This window comes from Trichechus manatus, unplaced genomic scaffold (assembly GCF_000243295.1).
Source record: "Trichechus manatus latirostris isolate Lorelei unplaced genomic scaffold, TriManLat1.0 scaffold00111, whole genome shotgun sequence".
NCBI classification, from domain to species: Eukaryota; Metazoa; Chordata; class Mammalia; order Sirenia; family Trichechidae; genus Trichechus; species Trichechus manatus.
Genome location: NW_004444047.1, coordinates 5214732 through 5234811, shown reverse-complemented (window position 1 = coordinate 5234811; position 20080 = coordinate 5214732). Strand labels below are relative to the sequence as shown.

At 41.2% G+C, this 20080-nt stretch overlaps 2 protein-coding genes across 3 annotated transcripts in view; both read right to left on the bottom strand.

The window, feature by feature from the left end:
• Positions 1 to 19070, bottom strand: part of POLN (DNA polymerase nu) — a 204286-nt gene extending 185216 nt beyond the window's left edge. Inside the window, exon 1 of the mRNA XM_023737981.1 lies at positions 17167 to 19070. Coding sequence (XP_023593749.1) covers positions 17167 to 17305 — 139 coding nt within the window. The 5' untranslated portion in view covers positions 17306 to 19070. The remainder of the gene's footprint in view (positions 1 to 17166) is intronic.
• A 130-nt stretch (positions 19071 to 19200) lies between these two features.
• The window catches only part of HAUS3 (HAUS augmin like complex subunit 3), a 21204-nt gene continuing 20324 nt past the window's right edge, over positions 19201 to 20080 (bottom strand). The window contains exon 5 of one of the 2 annotated variants that reach the window (XM_004383521.3): positions 19201 to 19544. In XM_004383521.3, coding sequence (XP_004383578.1) covers positions 19311 to 19544 — 234 coding nt within the window. In that variant the 3' untranslated portion in view covers positions 19201 to 19310. Of the gene's footprint in view, positions 19545 to 19768; positions 19857 to 20080 lie in introns of those variants that run through there. The other variant, XM_023737980.1, reaches the window with a different exon arrangement.

Here is a 20080-nt window from a genome sequence, read left to right as displayed (position 1 = left end):
ATGAGGAACCTATACACAGATCAAGAGGCAGTCGTTCAAACAGAACAAGGGGATATTGCGTGGTTTAAAGTCAGGAAAGGTGTGAGTCAGTGTTGTATCCTTTCACCATATTTAGTCTATCTGTATGCTGAGCAAATGATCTGAGAAGCTGGACTGTATGAAGAAGAACACGGCACCAGGACTGGAGGATGATTCATTAACAACCTGCGATATGCAGATGACACAACCTTGCTTGCTGAAAGTGAAGAGGACTTGAAGCACTCGATGAAGATCAGACTACAGCCTTCAGTCTGGATTACACTTTAATATAAAGAAAACAGAAATCCTCACGCTGGACCAGTAAGCAACATCACGATAAACGGAGAAAAGATTGAGGTTGTCAAGGATTTCATTTTACTTGGATCCACAATCAACATCCATGGAAGCAGCAGTCAAGAAATCAAATGACATATTGCACTGGGCAAATCTGCTACAAAAGACCTCTTTAAAATGTTAAAAAGCAAAGATGTCACCTTGAGGACTAAGGGTTTGCCTGACGCAAGCCATGGTATTATCTATTGCCTCATGTGCATGTGAAAGCTGGACAATGAATAAGGAAGACCAAAGAAGAATTGATGCCTCTGAATTATGGCTTTGGTGAAAAAATACTGAACACACTATGGACTGCCAGAAGAGCAAACAAATCTGTCTTGGAAGAAGTACAGCCAGAATGCTTCTTAGAAGCAAGGATGGTGATACTTCATCCCACGTACTTCTGACATGTTATCAGGAGGGACCAGTCACTGGAGAAGGCCATCATGCTTGGTAAAGTAGAGGGTCAACAAAAAAGAGGAAGACCCTCAATATGATGGACTGACACAGTGGCTGCAACAATGGCTCAAACATAGCAATGATGTGAGGATGGCACAGCACTGGGCATTGTTTTATTCTGTTCTGGGCTTCAAAATCAGTTTAAACCAGTTCAGTCACGGCCAACAAAGCAAAACTGGAGCGGACCCAAATTTTTACAATTTGGGTGATCCAGAACGGGAAAAATTATAGGTCGAAGCCCTATAATGGGAAACTCAGAAGAGGCATAGCGAGCCCTTTCAGAAGGCTGTTGCATGAGACTGGATTTTTGGTAGGACTGTGGAGAGAGACACACATTCAGTGTGACATGGTTGGCTGCCATCTTTGAGCAGGGCACCACTGTTTCTGACTCTCCTCAAAAATCTGATGGTAACAGAACTAGTTACTATGCAATGCGTATGCCACCCTAGTTTTCTAAGAGGGAGATTAAGTTTCTAGCAGGGCTTCAACCCATATTTTTCCAGTTCCACTACACCCAAATTTTAATAAGTCGGGTCTGTTCTGGTTTCGCTTCCTCAGTCATGGCTGAGGAACCGCGAAGAACCAGTTCAAAGCTCTGGTTCTGCTGTACATAGGGTCGCTATGAGTCAGAACCGACTTGACGGCACCTAACAACAAACTCCTGCAAGACTGAGATTACGTTCCTTGCCTGCTGGTCTCTAGGCACAAGGAGCTTGAAATGAGCAGGCAGCAACACTACCTTAAAATTGAATGGCAGTCTTCCTGAGTCCCCTGGTAGAAACGTTTCCCCTCTGGGAGTCAAGAATTCTAAGCCTGCAGAACCCACAGTTGTGGGGGAAGAGAAACACAAATTTCTTAAGTGAGTCACCGGGAGTGATGGTAAGCAGGACCACTCTTACTTCCACATTTTACTTCCCAGATCCATTTATTATACATATTGGGGTACTGCACCAGAGAATAGTCTTTGATTTGCAGTGCGACCTGCACACTGAAGGTCACTGTTCCATCAGTGCAGGGTAGCACTGCCAAGCTGGCACCAGGGTTGCTCCTTCAGCAGGCCATTCCATTGCTCTCTGAGGCTGGCAGTTCTTGGGTGTGTGGTATGTGAGACAATCAGTAGATCCCATTGTTATAGGCTTGTTGCTACAGCTCCTTTGCTGTAAAGTGGGTCTCCAAATCCAATGTGATGTTATGAGGGATCCTGTGAACACTCTGTAAGCCTTGGAAAAGGGAGCTGACTGAGCCTGCAAAAGGGCCCATGCCTGAAACTGGTGTCAGTTCCAGTCAAGATGAATCACTGCACCCTTAAGGTCCAAGGGGTTCCTGTACTGCCAACTTGCCAAAAATGACTTATTGTTCTCAAATGGTGGTAACGGGGACTCAGCATTGGTCTCTATTGTTGGAAGGTTGGACACTCAGCAGAGATGAGAGCTACATCAGCACTGGTGAGTGGAGTGCCATACTGTTAGACCCATATATAGCCTCCAGCCCAGCCCCAAGTTACTCCACTAAAGAGTCCAGTGTGCCAGCACTGGGACAGCAGATGACAGAGGCTGACAGATGCCAACTGGCCAAGTCATTCTATTAACATAGTTGTTTGGTGCCTCCTCTGTGGTGGATGTTCTTTGGTGAGATATACTTCATGTCCATTCCCATAAATCTATCCACATGCCTCGTTCCAAGACCTCTTTTCCCTGATCTTCCAATCTTTTTATTCCTAGCCCCTGACCAACCAGTCAAGCCATTCACCATTGCTCAGAGGCCCAAATATTTTCTAACCTTGGGGTCACTTCTCTTTCTATGATCAAGTGTACTGCTCAAAACTCTACCCATTGGATTTTCCCTCAACACTGTCTTTTAGAGCTACTCCCCCAAGTCAGGTTGTGGTGCACCTGCAATCAATTTTTGGCTTGCACTCATGTACTGAGCCAACCCATTTCTGAACTAAGCTCAACCTTTTTCCTCCTTCATCAGCTGGTTTTAAGACTCCATGCCCATAAAACGTACCAGTGCCAACAGGGATGATGTCATGGGGGCCTAGGCCACCTGCTCATGCGGCTTAGTTGTACCTGCCAGCCTGATTGTGTCTAATACTAGATGAACCACTTCCAACTTACAATGGATTGATACAGGCCCAGTTCACCTTATGACTTGGTGAGTCTGATAAAACCAGCTCATGATGGGCAGTTCTGGCCTCATGGCCCTTAATGTCCCCGCCATGGTCTCATGTTCAACTTTACCAGAGGCTAGTAGTATGGCAAGAATTATTTTTTTTTAAGAAATGTATAATACTTCACTGCAGATGGCATTGCCTTGCTCCAAATTCCTAGGAATTTACATTGTTATTCTCCTATTGGGGCTTTGCCATAAATTTACATGGTACCTTTTTCCACCACAGATACCTCTAATACCATAAGGTTTGTTGAGTTGTAAGCCCAAATGGCTGGCCCACTTTCATCATAACCTGGGCCTATTTTAGAGTGCTTGCCTACTCTGGGCCCTACATGCAGATGGTGGTTTCTACTGTCACCCAGTACACATGTTGGAGCAGTATTCCCAAATGTGGAATATGCTGCCTCTACCTCCAGAACTCAAACAGGCTTATCAGGTATTGTGCTTCCTTCTTAGTGGTTATTTGTGGTTGTTGTTAGGTTCTGTCAAGTTGGCTCCAACCCATAGTGACCTTATGTATAACAGAACAAAATGTTGCCCAGTCCTGTGCCAGCTTCATGATCGTTGGTATGTTTGAGTGCATTGTTTTGGCTATTGTGTCAATCCATCTCACTGAGTGTTTCCTTCATTTTCATTGACCCTCCACTTTACCAAATATGTCTTCTTCTAGTGATTGGTCTTTCCTGATGCCATGTCCAAAGTAAGCAACCTGAAGTTTCTTCATCCTCACTTCTAAGGAGCATTCTGGTTATATTTTTTAAGACTGCTTTGTTTGTTGTTCTGGAAGTTCATGGTATATTCAATACTCTTCACCAACACCACAGTTCAAATGCATCAATTCTTATTCTGCCTTCCTTTTACATTGTCCAGCTTTTACATGCATATGAAGTGATTGAAAAGACCAGGACTTGGGTCAGGTGCACCTTAGTCATCAAAATGACTTCTTTGCTTTTTAAAACTTTAAAGAGGTCTTTTGCCACAAATTTGCCCAATATAATATACATCATCTGATTTCCTGACTGCTACTTTCATGGGTATTGATTACTGATTCACGTAGAATGAAATCATTGACAACTTCAACTTCTTAATTTATCATTATGTTTACTGGCCCAGTTGTGAGGATTTTAGTTTTCTTCATATTCAGGTGTAATCCATATTGAAGGCTGTGTAGTCTTTGATCTTCGTCAGTGCAAGTCACCTTCATTTTTGGCAAACAAGGTTGTGTCATTTGCACCTCGCAGGTTGTTAATGAGTCTTCCTCCAATCCTGATGCTGCATTCTTTGTCACGTAGTCCAGCTTTTCAGATTATTTGTTCAGCACAGATTGACTAAGTAAGGTGAAAGGATACAACCCTGTTGTACACTTTTCCAACTCTAAACCACACAGTATCCCTTTGCTCTGTTCAAATGACCACCTCTTGATCCTTGTATAGATTTTGCATAAGCACAATTAAGTGTTCTGGAATTCCCGTTCTTCGTAATGTTATCCATAATTTTTTATGATTCAGTCAAATGCCTTGAATTAGTAAATACACAGGTAAACATCTTTCTGGTATTTTCTGCTTTTTGCCAAGATCCATCTGACATCAGCAATAATATCCTTCATTCCACATCCCCTTAGTGGCGGGAGGTGCAAAATGTAGTAATTTCTCTTTTACTTGGGAGACAATATTCTAGCAAACCCCAGACCACTAGACTCTGAAAAGTTCAGTTATGGTCAACCTCTGAATTTTTGTAGGGTTCATCTCCCACCTCTCAGACACTAAGACCTCCAAACTACTTGCCATTTCTTGCACATGCTGTCTGATTAACATGACACCATCAAAATAGTAGACTACTTAATAACCCAGCCCCTGGGGCAAGACTGCAAATTTATACTGCTGTCCATTCCAAGTGAATGTGAACTATTTCTCATCTTCATTTCTGACAGGGCTATAAAAGAATGCATTCACTAGATCAGTGATTGCATCATGTACCTGAGGCCTTGTTAATTGTGTATGTCACATCCAGCATAGCAGCTGTCATCAGGGCTATTACTTGATTGAGTGTGTGGTAGTTTATTTGTTATCCTCCAGATTCCATCTGGCATTTGTAAGTACTAGACTGATGAACTAAATGGAAATATGATAGGCACCGCCCTCTCCCCTGAATCCTTTAGATCTTTAAAGGCAGCACGAACTTCTGCTATTCCTCCTGGGTTGCCATATTGCTTTTTATTTACTATGTTGGCTATGGGGAGACAATTTCAGAGTCTTCCACTTGGCCTTCCTCACTATAGTGGCTCTTATCCTACAGACCAAGGAACCAATATCTGGGTGTTCTACCAACAAAATATGTCCATGCCAAATAACATGGGGATCTGGCAAATGGGTACCGAATGGGTCCACAAACCCAGTAGACCCACTATGAGTCAGATCTGAACCAAGACTCTATTCATTGCTTGATCCTCCTATGCCCCTACTCTAACTATGGTGTGATGGATTACTTTTATGTGGCCTTTCTCTCCATAGTCTTTTAACTCACACAAAATGACTGAGTGGGACTATGCAAATGAGGTGCTTGTGGCCCACCGAGAGGATTGGAAAGCTTGCTAATAATGCAAATAAGGTGCATGGCACCCTTGTAGGGGGTAGGACCATGCAAACAAGCTGTATGGAACCCTACCAAGGGGATTCATCAGTTTCATCATACCACTAGGCTTAAAACGAGCCATCCCAGAGATGGACAGGGAGGACCTCACTACCACCAAGGAAGAAGAGTTAGAGGTGGAGTGTGTCCTTTGGATCTGGGATCCCTGCACTGAGAACCTCCTAGACCCAGGAGACAGAGAGAGCTGTAACACCGGAGACGGTGAGAAATGGCGAGAAGCAACGGCAGAGAAACAGCAGTAGCAGAGGCAGCAGAACCAAGAGACTAGCAGATGGTGCAGTGGACTTCCCAGCCCACAGAGAAAGCTGAGCACCTTCAGGCAGGAGGCTTGCTGGCAGAGTGGGCCACCTCTGAGCATTTATCAGTGAAGCTAAAGAGCTTTGTTACACTTGCCCAAGCAGGGTAGAGGCTGGGCTGGCCCAAGAGGCCCAAGAGGCCAAGGGGCCAAGAGCCAAGAGGCTGAGGGCCAGGGAGAGGTCTGCCTGTGGGCACAGCCAAGGTGCTGTCCTGACTAAAGAACCGTATCCTGAGTCATTCCTGATCCTGAATTGTAACCTGTTACTTCCCTAATAAAGCCCGTAATCATAAGTATTATCTGTGAGTTTTGTGTGGTCATTGCAATGAATTATTGAACCCAGCAAAGAAGTAGACAGTGTCATGGGATGAATGGCTGGTGTCAGAATTGGTAAAAAAGTTGCAGAGAGGAGGTATGTCTGACTTCTGCTTCATGTCTGACTTCTGCTTCATAGGGATCAGCCTTGGGCTGATGCTGATTCTCTCTCTCCCTCATGAAGTTAGAGGTGGTCAGATGCCTCTGCCATGTCATTTTTACACTAACAGAGGGACCATACTGACACTTCCGGTCTCCAGGTATTGATGTTATATTGGATCCTGTGCCCAACTGTCCTTGAAATGCTTAAGTATTCCTCTATGCATAAGTCCCAGAGTAAATGGCCATACAGCCTTCTAGGGGAAGGATGGAAGAGTTACCACATATATTGGCCATGGTATTGCAAAGTCCTTCCTCCTGGGAACCTGACCTCTCCTTTAGTCAATCAGTTTCAGATCTGAAACCACTCTTTATAATTGTTCTTACTCTGCCTCTGATAGTTACGCACCACTATCTGGCTTCTATTTCAGGACCCTATCAAACTCCATCCCACCCCACCCTACTTCCGTTAATCAGGGAGCATTTCCTACCATCAGCCCCGGCCTACAGAAATTCTCAGTAAAGCTAGTGTCCCTCTCACCAGAGTATTCTTTATTGCTTTGGTAAATGATGTATCTTCTGGGCCCTCCTGCAGAATACTTCTTTATGCTGAGTTTTCCAGCCTTACATGATATAGCCATAATGTAGCATGCCATCTCTCTGACGTTTTTTATCCCTTTTTTCCCACCATCTCCTGTGGCAGTTCTAAACCTTCTACTTCACTTAAGTATGAGCCATCTCCAAGGTACCAAGAGCCATCCTAGAAGCATGTTAACACCATCTCTTGGAATCCTTGTCAGGGTGTTAGATCTTGCATCCCTAATGTATGCTTCCATATCAATAAACTCTTCCTTTTCCAACCTTAATTCCATATCCCTTGATCCAGCACCCTCAGAATCCAGTCCCAGGCCCTGCTTGTACATGCTGGTTAGGTTCTGCAGTTCCTTTGTGGGTAGTTTCTTTCTTCCCTGTGAAAATTATCAATTTATTGCTTCTCAGCTACAAATCTACCCCTTCATTGCTCTGTTTGTAATAATGGATCTTGACTCTAAACACTTCTCTTTCACCAGCTGACACAATGTTCAGCTTTGTCAGTAGATGGTGCTGGAGGGACACTTCAAGAGGAAGGGGCTTCTCTATGTTCCAGCGTGCTTGCCTTTCTTCTTGCTTCTGCGGCCTCGTGGACAGTGTGCTAGACACTCAGTGGCACGCATCCCCAGCTAGTTTCAGCAGCATCCCTACTAGATCCCAGCTAGTTTGCAGTCTCTCCAGCCAGCTTCCCAGCAAGTTTCAGTAGATTCCCATGGGCAACTTCCCAGTGAATTCCACAGACACCCCATCCAGCTTCTCAGTGAGTTCAGCTATACCCCACAGGTAGTTTCCTGTTTGCGAGCCTCAGTTTGCAGCAACTCAGTAAACTTACTGGTGTTGCAGTGGGGTACATCCACACCCTCTCCAAGGAGGTCAGAATCTCAGCCGTGAGGCGAGTGCCTCTTCCAAATTTATTCCTTCTTTCTGTATTTGACCTTAGCCCTAGGAGTGTTAGCTGCTCCCTGTATTTGCTATTCCTGTGTTCTTGAGAGTTCTCTTTACTCCTTGGAAGCAAATCCCATTACTACTTAATAATCTGATATTAAGCTTTCCCTGTTCAAATTACTATATGGTTTTTGTATGAGACTGAACTCTGTCTCATACACTCCTTTAGCAGGCTCAGTAAATCTTGGCCAGGTTATGCTATGACTTAACAGCCAGGAGAGAAAGAGATGGCAGATCCTGAGGGAGCATGTACTGTCTCTGAAGACAGTAGTCTCAGCATTGTCTTCCTGCAAGGGGGAAGCACTGGTCTAACAGAGGAGTAGGCCACTTCTGCAGGTTAGAGGATTAAGGGTATCTGCCAAGTCAAGATTTTAATGCATCAACCCAGATGTTCCCATCCCGTATCTCAGGGTCTGGTCCTCTCCTTTCTGATCAAAGCCCCAGACCTTGAGGAAGCAGACCTGCCAGGGCTGAGAAATCAACTTTCTCTGGAGCCCTGCAATTTTAGGATTAAGTCTTGGGCCTGTGGCTGCAGTTAATAATTACCTGTGTAGGCTGCCAAGGAAGTCCTCTGGCTTTCACATTTAGCCTTTAATTGCTGAGTAATCATCCTCAGTCTTTGTCTTTTTCCAAAGGATCTATTTTCTCCATCAGAAGCCACTGAATTTCACTGTCTTCCATTGTCCTGTACTTCACAGATACTTAGTACATTGTCCCAGCAGTGCAGCTGCTTCTACCGACAAGCTACACCGTCCACCTTTGGTGAAAGTTTTAACTGCAATGCTGCCATCTGCCAGGGACTATACTATCAGTGTTCCACTTACAACTTGTGATGAAGTCATCACTGCCAGCCTGCCTGAGGGTGATACAACTCCAAACACCACATCAACTTTCTCAGACCACTCTGGGCACCAACCTCATAGCAGATCAGGCCCCAGGAATCACTCTGGGATTTGTGTGCAAGAAGTTTACAGGAGTGCTCTTGGGGATCAGAAGGATTGAGCTGAGGGAGAAGATGAAATGTGATGCAGTTGCGACAAATGCTTTAGCCAATTTCACTGGAGAAAATGGGGTCTGGTTGAAACAGCACAGCCTCTCACATACACACACGCACACACACAAGCTATAATTATAATCACGGAAAGAAACAGGCAAAAATATAAAAGACACATGCTTAGTTGTTAACATGGGGGGAAGGGTTTGACAAACAAAGAAGAAAACAATGAATATATGAAATCTTAAGTTATTGTCTCAGTTCTTGCACCAATCCAGAATGGAAGTCTCAAATCAACATTGAGCAACCTCATCCCCAGCATGGTGGGGTTGGGGAGGGTGGCCAATATAACTCTAACAAGCAGGGAGAAGCAGATAAATAAGTGATGTAACCATGACTTTACCACTGCTTGGTAAAGTAGAGTGCCAGAGAAAAACAGGAAGACTCTCAACAAAATGGATTAATACAGTGGCTGCAACAGTGGAATCAAACACAGCAATGATTGTGAGTCACAGGACCAAGCAGTGTTTCATTCTATTGTACACAAGGTTGCTGAGTTGGAACTGACTTGATGGTATCTAATAACTCCACAAACACTTTCAGTCTTTCCAAACCTCTTTTGCTGGAAGAGGTAGTAAGTGCTGGCTTACTGAAATTCTGGAACCCAGGCTGGTTTGTACCAAACCCTCTTCCCTAGAGACTAGAACCCTTGCTCCCCATGTACAAGCACATGCCAAAAATGGGGGCGGGGGTATAGAATCTCCTCATCTAACTTCAGGGAGGAGGCAAATCATTATAAGCATCAACAGCCCAAGGCTGACTGGTATGAAGTGGAGGTCAGACATAACCCCTCTTTCCAACCTTTTCTTTTTTTTTAAATTGTGCTTTAGATGAAGGTTTACAGAGCAAATTAGTTTCTCATTAAACAATTAATACACATATTGGTTTGTGACATTGGTTGCCAATCCCATGACATGTCAACACTCTCCCCTTCTTGACCCTGGGTTCCCTATTACCAGCTTTCCTGTTCCCTCCTGCCTTCTTGTCCTTGCCCCTGGGCTGGTGTGCCCATTAAGTCTCGTTTGTTTCATGGGCCTGTCTAATCTTTGGCTGAAGGGTGAACCTTAGGAGTGACTTCAGTACTGAGTTAAAAGGGTGTCCAGGGGCCATACTCTGAGTTTCTCTTCAATCTTTTTACCAATTCTGACACCAACCACCCCTCCCACAGCACCCTCTACTTTGCTGCTGGGTTCAATAATTCTTTGCAATGGTCACACAGAACTCACACACCACACAGTTACAGGGTTTACAAGGGAAGTAACAAGTTACAATTCAGGATCAAGAACAGCTCAAGATACAGTTCTTCAATCAGGACAAGCTTCTCAGCTGTGCCTACAGGCAGGCCTCTCTCTGGTCCTCATCTCCTCAGCCTCTCAGTTCCTTCAAAAGGACTCTGCCCTGCTCGGTGCAAAGTGTTACAAAGCTCTTTAGCTCCACAATAAGTGCCTGAAGGCACCTCACTCTGCCAGTAAGCCTCAGCCCAAAGGCATTTAGGTCTCTCCCTCCACGGGTCAGCAAGCCTAGATCCACCAACAAGTGCCTAGAGGAACTCTACTCCGCCAGGAAGCATCCTTCCTTAGCTCCCTTGCTCCGTGGGTCGGCACACCCACTGTAACCGCCTTGCTCCATGGGCCAGGAAGCCCATTGCGCTGTCTTGTACCAGTCTCTGTTTCTGTTGCTGCCATTTCTCTGCTGCCACTTCTCACCATCTTGCGCCATCTTCAGTGTTACAGCTCTGTCTGTCTCCTGGGTCTAGGTTCTCAGACTAGGGACCTCACGTCCAAAGGACACACTCCGCTCTTGTCTCTTCTTGGTGGTAGTAAGGTCCCATTTCTACCTCTGGAATGGCTCCTTTTAAGCCCAGCAGGATGGCAACACTGACCAATTCCCTTATACCTCCATACGCCTTATCTGCATGGCCCTACCCCCAAAAGGGTGCCCTGCACCTTATCTGTATTATTAGCAAGCTGTCCGATCCACTTGTTGGGCTGCAAGCACCTGATTTGCATAGCCCCAACCAATCATTGTGTGGGAATCACAATTATTATGGCTAGAAGGATCATATTAATTCATTGCACTACAGCATATAGAGTTCCAGTAACTGACCACCTGCCTTATTTCCAACTGATAGAGATAGGTAGCGTACAGAAATTAAGATCTTGCCACTAACGACCGATAATTTAGATTCAAAGCAGATTATTTAGCCTCAGTTCCTTCACTGATACTGGTACTTCCTCCAAGGGCTTTCATGAGGATTACATGAAATAAATTATACAAGGCAATGCCTGGCACACAATTAAAGCCCAATAAATACAGGCTAATAGTAGAAATACAGTACAATGGTAATGTTTCTGCTTGCCTATGTTCTGAATTCACTTCACCTGGACTCTCTGAGTGGTGATTAACTAAAGCTCTTCTGAACTTTGGATACTGTGTCTTTCACTATTTGGCTGTCCTCATCTAGGTTAGCTTGTGCAGCCAAGTTAATTCCTTTTGGCCCCTTTCTATCCACCTAGCTCTATCAGCATTTCTATCCGCTATATGTAGAAGATAACACAGCTATCATGTCTTGTACAGTTAGGAGTTATGAGAAGACGTAAGAGAATTCTGTTTGCTGCTTTCATGGAATCTGCAACCTTACTGGGGGGAATGACTTTTTAAAAAATCAAGTTATTATCTAATATAAAATGATATTTGAATGCTTGCTGTGGTCAAGACATCCACCAAGAGTTAAAACATTACACAAATAACCAAAATGACTTCACGGTAAGTTCTGTAACTGAGATGTATATGAACTAAATGCAGAGGAAAAGTGTACTTCCCGATTTTGGTATTCTGGTAATGGAAAGTATTATTTAAGCAGACCTTGCAAAAGAGTTTATGATTTCAACATTCAGAGTTGGAAGTGAAGGGCAGACAGAAAAGGGTCATGTGTTTGGAAGCTGCAGTCAAACCTCAATGGAGCATAAAGTAAGGGAGTAAAAGTAGTGGAACAGACTGAAAAGAGGCTGGGGCCAAATCACTCTATAGAAGCCCATGGAGTTGTTTTCATAGATCAATTTTGCAGAGAGCTAATTTCAGTAATGGTGCACAGAAAAGACCAAAGTAGCAATAAACTGAAGGCAAACAGCAGTTAGGAGACTGTTATGGATTGAACTGTGTCCCCAAAAAATATGTTGTAAATCCCAATCTCTATGCCTGTGGTAATAATCCTATTTTGGAATGGGTTGTCTTTGTTATGTTAATGAGACAGGATGAATGCAGGGTGTGTCTGAGTCAATTTATTTATAGAGATATAAGAGATTAAACAAGCAAGAAGAAGTCGAGATGGGGGAAGAGAGACGCCAAGCCACATGAAGTCTGTCCAGGACAGAAAGCTCAGAAGAGACAAGGATCTTCCTTCAGAGCCAACAGAAAAAGCCTTCCCCTAGAGCCATCACCCTGAATTAGGACTTCTAGCTTCCTAAACTGTGAGAAAATAAATTTGTTTGTGGTGTTTCTGTTACAGCAGCACTAGATAACTAAGACAGAGACCGTTAAAAAATCCAAGTGGAACAAATGAGAGCCTGCAAGAGGGAAGTGACAGCAGGAACTGAAATCTAAGACTTTGCAGGTAACTGACTGAGCGTAAGGATTTTACATTTATGTGGCAGAAATAAGAATAGCATAAAATGTTTATCCATATATTCCTGGTAAGAAAACACATAATCACAAAGATATACTGTGTCATTTAGTTTTACATATTTGTCCCTGAAATGACAGAGATTTCCAATAGGTGGTGGGAATATAATCATGCTGCACATTAATGAACTGGATTTTAACATATATTTACCTTTAGGGTCTCAAAATTGTATTAATTTGTAATGTTTATAAAAATATTTCTATATTATTGGAAAACACCACATTTAGCTCTAAGCTCTAAGAAGTTAAAATGAAAAAGAATCCTAACAAGCCAGTACTAGAAAATGTTATTTCTATAGCTACTTAGACAAAACCAAAAAAAATTACCAATAAATAAGTGCTTAATCATATGCATAATCCTATACATAGCACCAGATCAACTGACACCCCTAAAATCACCATGAAAACTGTCCCTGCCCCAGTATTTACCAAACACTCTCAGCAGCATGAGGGAACAATAAAATGACTGAAGATTTAAGTCAAATGAATCCAATTTTGGAGACAGTCTAAAGGTGTAAGAGCTAAGAGAAAAAAGTTAACAGTCCCAAAAGACCCAACATACAATGGCTTCCAAAAAGGAAGTTTATTTCTCTCTCATGTTCTGAGGTGAGTGGTCCCAGTCGGTGCTGCAGCTGTGTTTCATGAAGTCATTCAGGGACCTGGGTCCCTTCCAGCACGTTGTTCCACAATCCTTTAGGACACTGTTATCATTCAATTGGTGGGAAAGCAAAAGAGGCCACAGAGGAGGCAAGTCCACTGTCCTTAGGCCTAGCCTGGAAATCGCACATACCACTTGAACTCATATTCCACTGACAAGAACTTGGCCATGTGGTCACACCTAACTGCAATGAGACTGAGATGTAGTCTGATAGTGTGCATAAGGGAAGAACGGATTCTGCTGTGGTGGACAACCAGTCACCTCTGCCAGAAAAGGTCTTTGGAGCAATATAAAATGCCTGTGATTAGGTCATGGAAGCACCATAGACACATCCAAACTCCCTGAGGGACCAAATTACTGGGCTGAGGGCTGTGGGGACCATGGTCTTGGGGAACATCTAGCTCAACTGGCGTAACATAGTTTATAAAAGAAAATGTTCTACATCCTACTTTGGTGAATAGCATTTGGGGTCTTAAAAGCTTGTGAGCAGTCATCTAAGATACTCCACTGGTCTCACCCCATCTGTAGCAAGGGAGAATGAAGAAAACCAAAGACACAAAGGAAAGATTAGTCCAAAGGACTAATGGACCACAAGTACCACAGCCTCCACCAGACTGAGTCCAGCACAACTAGATGGTGCCCAGCTACCATCACCGACTGCTCTGACAGGGATCACAATAGAGGGCCCTGGACAGAGCTGGAGAAAAATGTAGGGCAAAATTCTAACTCAAAAAAAAAAAAAAGAAGACCAGACTTACTGGTCTGACAAAGACTGGAGAAACCCTGAGAGTATGGTCCCCGGACACCCTTATAGCTCAATAATGAAGTCACTCCTGAGGTTCACCCTTCAGTCAAAGATTAGGCAGGTCCATAAAACAAAACAAGACTAACTGGGCACACCATCCCAGTGACAAGGATGAGAAGAGGCAGGAGAGGACAGGAAAGCTGGTAACAGGGAACCCAAGGTTGAGAAAGGGAGAGTGATGACATTCATGGGGTCGTTAACCAATGTCACAAAACAAAATGTGTATTAACTGTTTAATGAGAAACTAGTTTGCTCTGAAAAATATTCATCTAAAGTACAAAACTAGAAATTAAAAAAAAAAAAAAAAGAAAAAAAAACAATGCCTCTGATTAGGAAGTAGTTGCCATAAAAGTCAGGATAATGGTTAACTGTAAGTGAGGAGAGGGTTGTAAATGACAGAGAAATTTTGACGCGATGGCAATGTAAGTGGTAGTTACATGGATGTTCTCTTCCTGTTAATTCATAAAGATGCATTCTAAGTGTCTGCATTTTTATGTTTTTTCACAGCAAAAGTCTTTTTAAATAAAGATCTATGCTTGTTGCAAGAAAATGTATCAGGATAAGACAACACAGTCTAATCTTTACTGGATTTTATATTTTGAGAAACCTCAGTCTCGCACATCAGAAAACTAGACCCCAAAGTGATATGTACCACACAGTTTTAATATCTGACTTTATTTAGTGTTTGTGAAAGCAAGCATTTCTAGTTTATTTATTGCCATTAAATTTTTGTTTTCAATTATATTTATTTGATATGAAATGGGCTTTCAGATATGAAATCCTGATTTACAATATTTTACTTACAAGAAATAAGAATGTGACAAGAGTACAGGAATCAATTAAGTCTTAAGTTGATCATCACCCATTAAAAACCAGTAACAATCCATCTTTAATTCAGATTCACATGAAATAAGAATAAAACTCGTAGGAATCTGTGGGGGACAGACTCTAAGGTGGTCCGATGATCCCTGCTTCCTGGTATTTACACCCTTAAGTAATACCCTCCTATTGAGTGTGGGTAGGACTTACTGAATAGCTTCTAACCAACAGAATACAGCAAAGGCAACAGGATGTACATAGTTACATAAGACTGTAATGTCTGCCATGCTAGGAAGACTCTCGCTGGCTTTGAAAAAGCAAGCTCGGTATTGTAGAGCTGCCAATGGAGGGGGCCACATGGAAGGGAAGTGAGGGCAGCTGGAGCCAACAGCCAGCAAGAAAGGGAGGCCCTTAGTCCAAAAAATGCAAGAACTGAATTCTGCCAACAACCATGTCAACTTGGAAGCAAATCCTTCCCTTCTCGAGCCTCAGATGAGACCAGTCCTGGCAGACACCTTGACTGCAGCCTTGCCTGATGCACAGAAACTGTGAGATAATAATGTATGTTGTTTTAAGTCATTACGATTGTAGAGGAGCCCTGGTGGCACAGTGGTTAAGCGCCCAGCTGCTAACCGAAAGGTCAGCGGTTGGAACCCACCAGCCACTCCATGGGAGAAAGATGTGGCAGTCTCTTTCCACAAAGATTTACATTCTTGGAAACCCCACGGGGTAACTCTACTCTGTCGTACAGGGTTGCTATGAGTCAGAATCAACTCGATGGCAATGGATTTGGGGTGTTTTTTGACGTTTGTAGTAATGTTATGCAGCAAGACAGTATATAAAATCCTTAAGAAATTTCTACTTCTCCAAATCCAAGAATACTTGGAAGGAAAGTAATGTAATCTTTTCCATTATCTTCTGAGTAATCTTTACAAAAACTAGGATTTTAAGAGCCTAGTTCAGAAACATGACAAGAGTTGACGTGAGATGGACTGACTGCTGAAAATTTTTCTCAGTAGAGACTCACATTGTAGCCACCAGAGGTATTTTGTTATTCTTATTACAAGTTTTTAAAGGAAAGTACATTTCTACCTGTCAAGTGCCACTTGTTCTTTCACTTTAAAGAGCTAAGTATATGGAGTAAAGGAGAAATCTCTTTGATGTTTGCATATTTATCTTATGTTTCTTTAATATCCCCACCATTCTCTCCAAAACATTATCAACTGCTAGGTAAGTAGCCTATACCCAAAAATTCTTACTGGTTTATTTATTAATGACTTCTACTATAATAAGGCACACAATCATAGATGCCTGAATGTAAATAGATCAAAATGTTAAGTGTTACTATATCTTAAATAACAAATAGCATTTTTAACAGCTTTTGCTTTAATATTTGGTGATATTCTCAATTATTTCACCTCAAAATAATTAATTATATTTCAATCACCTTACTCTGTAGGAAAAGAAACAAACTACAAATTATTGGACCCAACTTGCAAATTTAAAATTAAAACTGCTTTGCTAGTAGCAAAAAATTATAAACTCTGAAGTTCCAAACATTTCAGCTACACTTGTGAGCATATGCCACTGCTTTTTCTATTATAAACATCACCTAATGCACAACATGGCATAAACACCAAAAACTCAAATCAAACCCACTGCTGTTGAGTCGACACCAACTCATAGCAACCCTATAGGACAGAGTAGAACTGTACCACAGGGTTTCCCAGGCTGGAAATCTTTATGGAAGCAGAGTGCCGCATCTTTCTCCCATGGAGCAGCTGGTGGGTTTGAACCGCCAAATGTTTGGTTAGCAGCCAAGCGCTTAACCACTGCGCCATCAGCACTTGTCATAAACGCATACGTATACAAATACACTGATCTTTGTCACGTAAAAGTTTACGTTTCCACTGTAATACAATATACTTATTACCAAGAACACTTCTCTAGTCCACCATACACAATAGCAAATACAATGACCTGGAAGAAAGAGGCACTGTGGAAGAGTCTATCTCTTCAGGATACTTAAACGCATAATGCAAATTCTAAGGAAATGTTTGACAGAAATGCCAGAAGCTCGGGCAACACTGAGCCAGGAGGTGGTATGTGTGTGTGTGAAGGGGGTGCTGAGCTTCATTTATTTGTAGACATGGGGTTTTCCTACACAAAGTTCTATGGAATAATTTTGTGACACTTCATTTTCAAATCCTAGCCTTAAAAATAATGAATGTTCAAGGCAACAAAACCCAGAAAGGTTCATAAAAATTACTCACTCTTTTCACTCTCTCTCAAATTCTCAGAATCCACTAAATCAACTGAATGCATAGCAGACATAATCTTCTGAGCAATGCTGGAGAGCGGTGTCTTATAGAGATCAAAGCCTACAAATGCCTCAGAATTTTCCATTTTCATAAAAGCCTAAACATAAGATAAATGCCCATATATTAATTTTGAGACTTCAAAATAAGAAGCACAAGTTATTTGAAAAACTTATGTACTAAGCCTTTCATAAAAATTGCTATGTTAAAAATAACCACAGTAAACAGTTATCAATTACCCCATAATAGATAAGATAGTAAGAGTAAAGCAAAAAAGTCAGAGGTTCAACTGGAGTATTATGGAAAAGAAAGAGCAAACTAAAGAACATATTTTCTATTCAACCAATTTTGAAGCAAGTAATCTACTCAAATACTTCCTGAGGTTTGAAAAAATAGCTGTTAATCTTCAAATATACACTAAAATCATTTACAGCTGACTTAGGTAATGAGGGTAGATACACAAGTATCATCCTACTACTCAGTTCTACTGGGCCCTGGCTGAAGGTACGGTAGGGGCCAGTACAAATCAGCAAGCATCTGGTCACACATCTAACATATTTGGCACTAATGCAAACAGAATTTGCTACCATGAGTGAAGAAACCAGGTGTTATATTTTTCATGCTGGAGAAAAGAAAAATTACAAGTAAATTCTCCATCACTGGGTAGAATAGGAAAAAAACAATTAACAACAAAAAACAGTCACTCAAGTGAGAAGCAGCCAAAAGTAAAATCTTAAGACAAAATTTATTGCTATAAAATTTTAAGTATATTAAGACTTACTTAATATAAATTTTAAAATTATGCATAAATACAATAATTGGCAAAAACATTTTTGTTGAATGAATTAAATCAACAGGGCTCATCTTTCACCTGGAATTCTGATTACAGATGAAAACAATTCCATGAAGACTACCTAAAATATGTACTTTTTTGACTGGCATTCCATAGTAAAAGGAGGTAAGAAATACTCTTGAAGATAACAGCTATGCCTTCTTTTCTCTATAAAACTCATATGGTATTTAATACAGCCATGACTAAATTGGGCAATCAAGAAGCATTTGATCAATAACTAGTAATAAGCTACTTCAAATTATTTTATATCAACATCAAGTAATTTCTAATTGTCCAAATACTATACCTAACCTTCACCGTCGAGTCGATTTCGACTCAGAGTAACACTACACAACACAGTAGAACTGCCCTACAGGGTTTCCAAGGAGTGGCTGGTGGATTTGAACTGCCAACCTTTTGGTTAGCAGCTGAGATCTTAACCACTGAGCCACCAGGGCTCCTAGTTTTCTACATTAAATGCAACCCAACGCTTGTTTTTTTTCATTCCAAAGAAACTGATTAAAATAGCATCATACATCCTTTTAGCAACACCTTAACGGATTTCTGAATTTCCCTTGGAGGTCATTCATCATCTAAATCACACTGAAGTCAAAGCACTGCTGAAATCTGTCTTGCACAAATTTTGAGTCCCCAGAACCCTGCCCCTAAACTAAACAATGGCCAGTGGAATCCTGACATTCTTTGTCGTTTAAGTAGAAACATTAATTAAAACAGCCTCAAAGTCTATAGCTGGGAACTATGGGGAAATGCAGTCTGAAGGGTAGAATTTTCTCTACAGTCAAATACGAAGGAACCTGGCCACACCATATATTAAGGCCTACAGATTTAACAATGCTGACTCAAAGTTGAACAAATATTTTTAATAAATTTAAACAGTAGAAAATTTCTATCCCTCCCCCAAAAAAAGGGTAAAGGAGAACTATAATTATATTAAAAAATATTTACATTATATAATCATGTTTTTTCCTTGTAGGTAAAAAACTACCAGCACTAAGTATCTCACCCACTGAAGTGCCACCAGCCAATGTTCAAGTCATAAAAAGCTCTGGCGATTTGAACAAACATGTTACATTAGGAAAAAAACAAATTGATGTAATATTTGAGTTCATTAAATAAAATGTTCCATTGACCTTGAATTTAAAAATTTAGTAGTGTTAGATATGATGTATTGTCCTAATATGTAAAACATTAAAACATAACATATTCCAAATCAACACAGTAGTAGAGATTAAATTTTTAGTAGTATTCAATCTTCAAGACCAACAGCTTTAATCTTTGATTGGTTTTCTAAATTCTCCACGATATCTTGCAGATAATCTTGATTTTTAAAAAAATAAACATATAATTCTCTTTCCATTTGATGCAGTTTATTAGCTGTCAAAATTTTTCTTTTTGCCTTCACATCAGCAAGAATATCTGTAAGGAGATGATTTAGCTTATTCAGGTGAGATTCAACTTGATGAAACTGTTCCATTAGATCCTAAGAGAGGAAAATGAAAATGCTTTTAATTCACGAACTTTATTCACACCACCAATAATAAATTACAAACGTAATTTACACAGAAAGAGTCTAAATGATTTAATTATTCCCACAATTTTAATAATAAACCTCAAAAATCCATAATAAATTTAATATAAACTCTATGTAAGATCAATTGCAACAACTTCTGATAGGTCACTTTAAGTTATTCAAAGCAAACTCTTACCTCCTTAAAAGTACTTGATATGTAAACTGTTTTGCATACTGCCATATACTGAACAATTACTGAATGCCTCTCTCATGTGCCGAGCACTGTTTTAGAGACGAGAAATACAAGAATGAACAAACTTTCCCTAATGGAGCTTACATTTGGCTTAATCAAACCTTCCCTTGGCCTTATCTGTTTACTCTAGACCAAGAAGGTACCAAGAAACTTTTAAAACACAACTATTACCAATAAAAAAGAAATACCTCAACAAATTCTCCATTTTTCTTTTTCCACATTGTTATAGTAAATTAAAAAAAAAAAAAAAAAA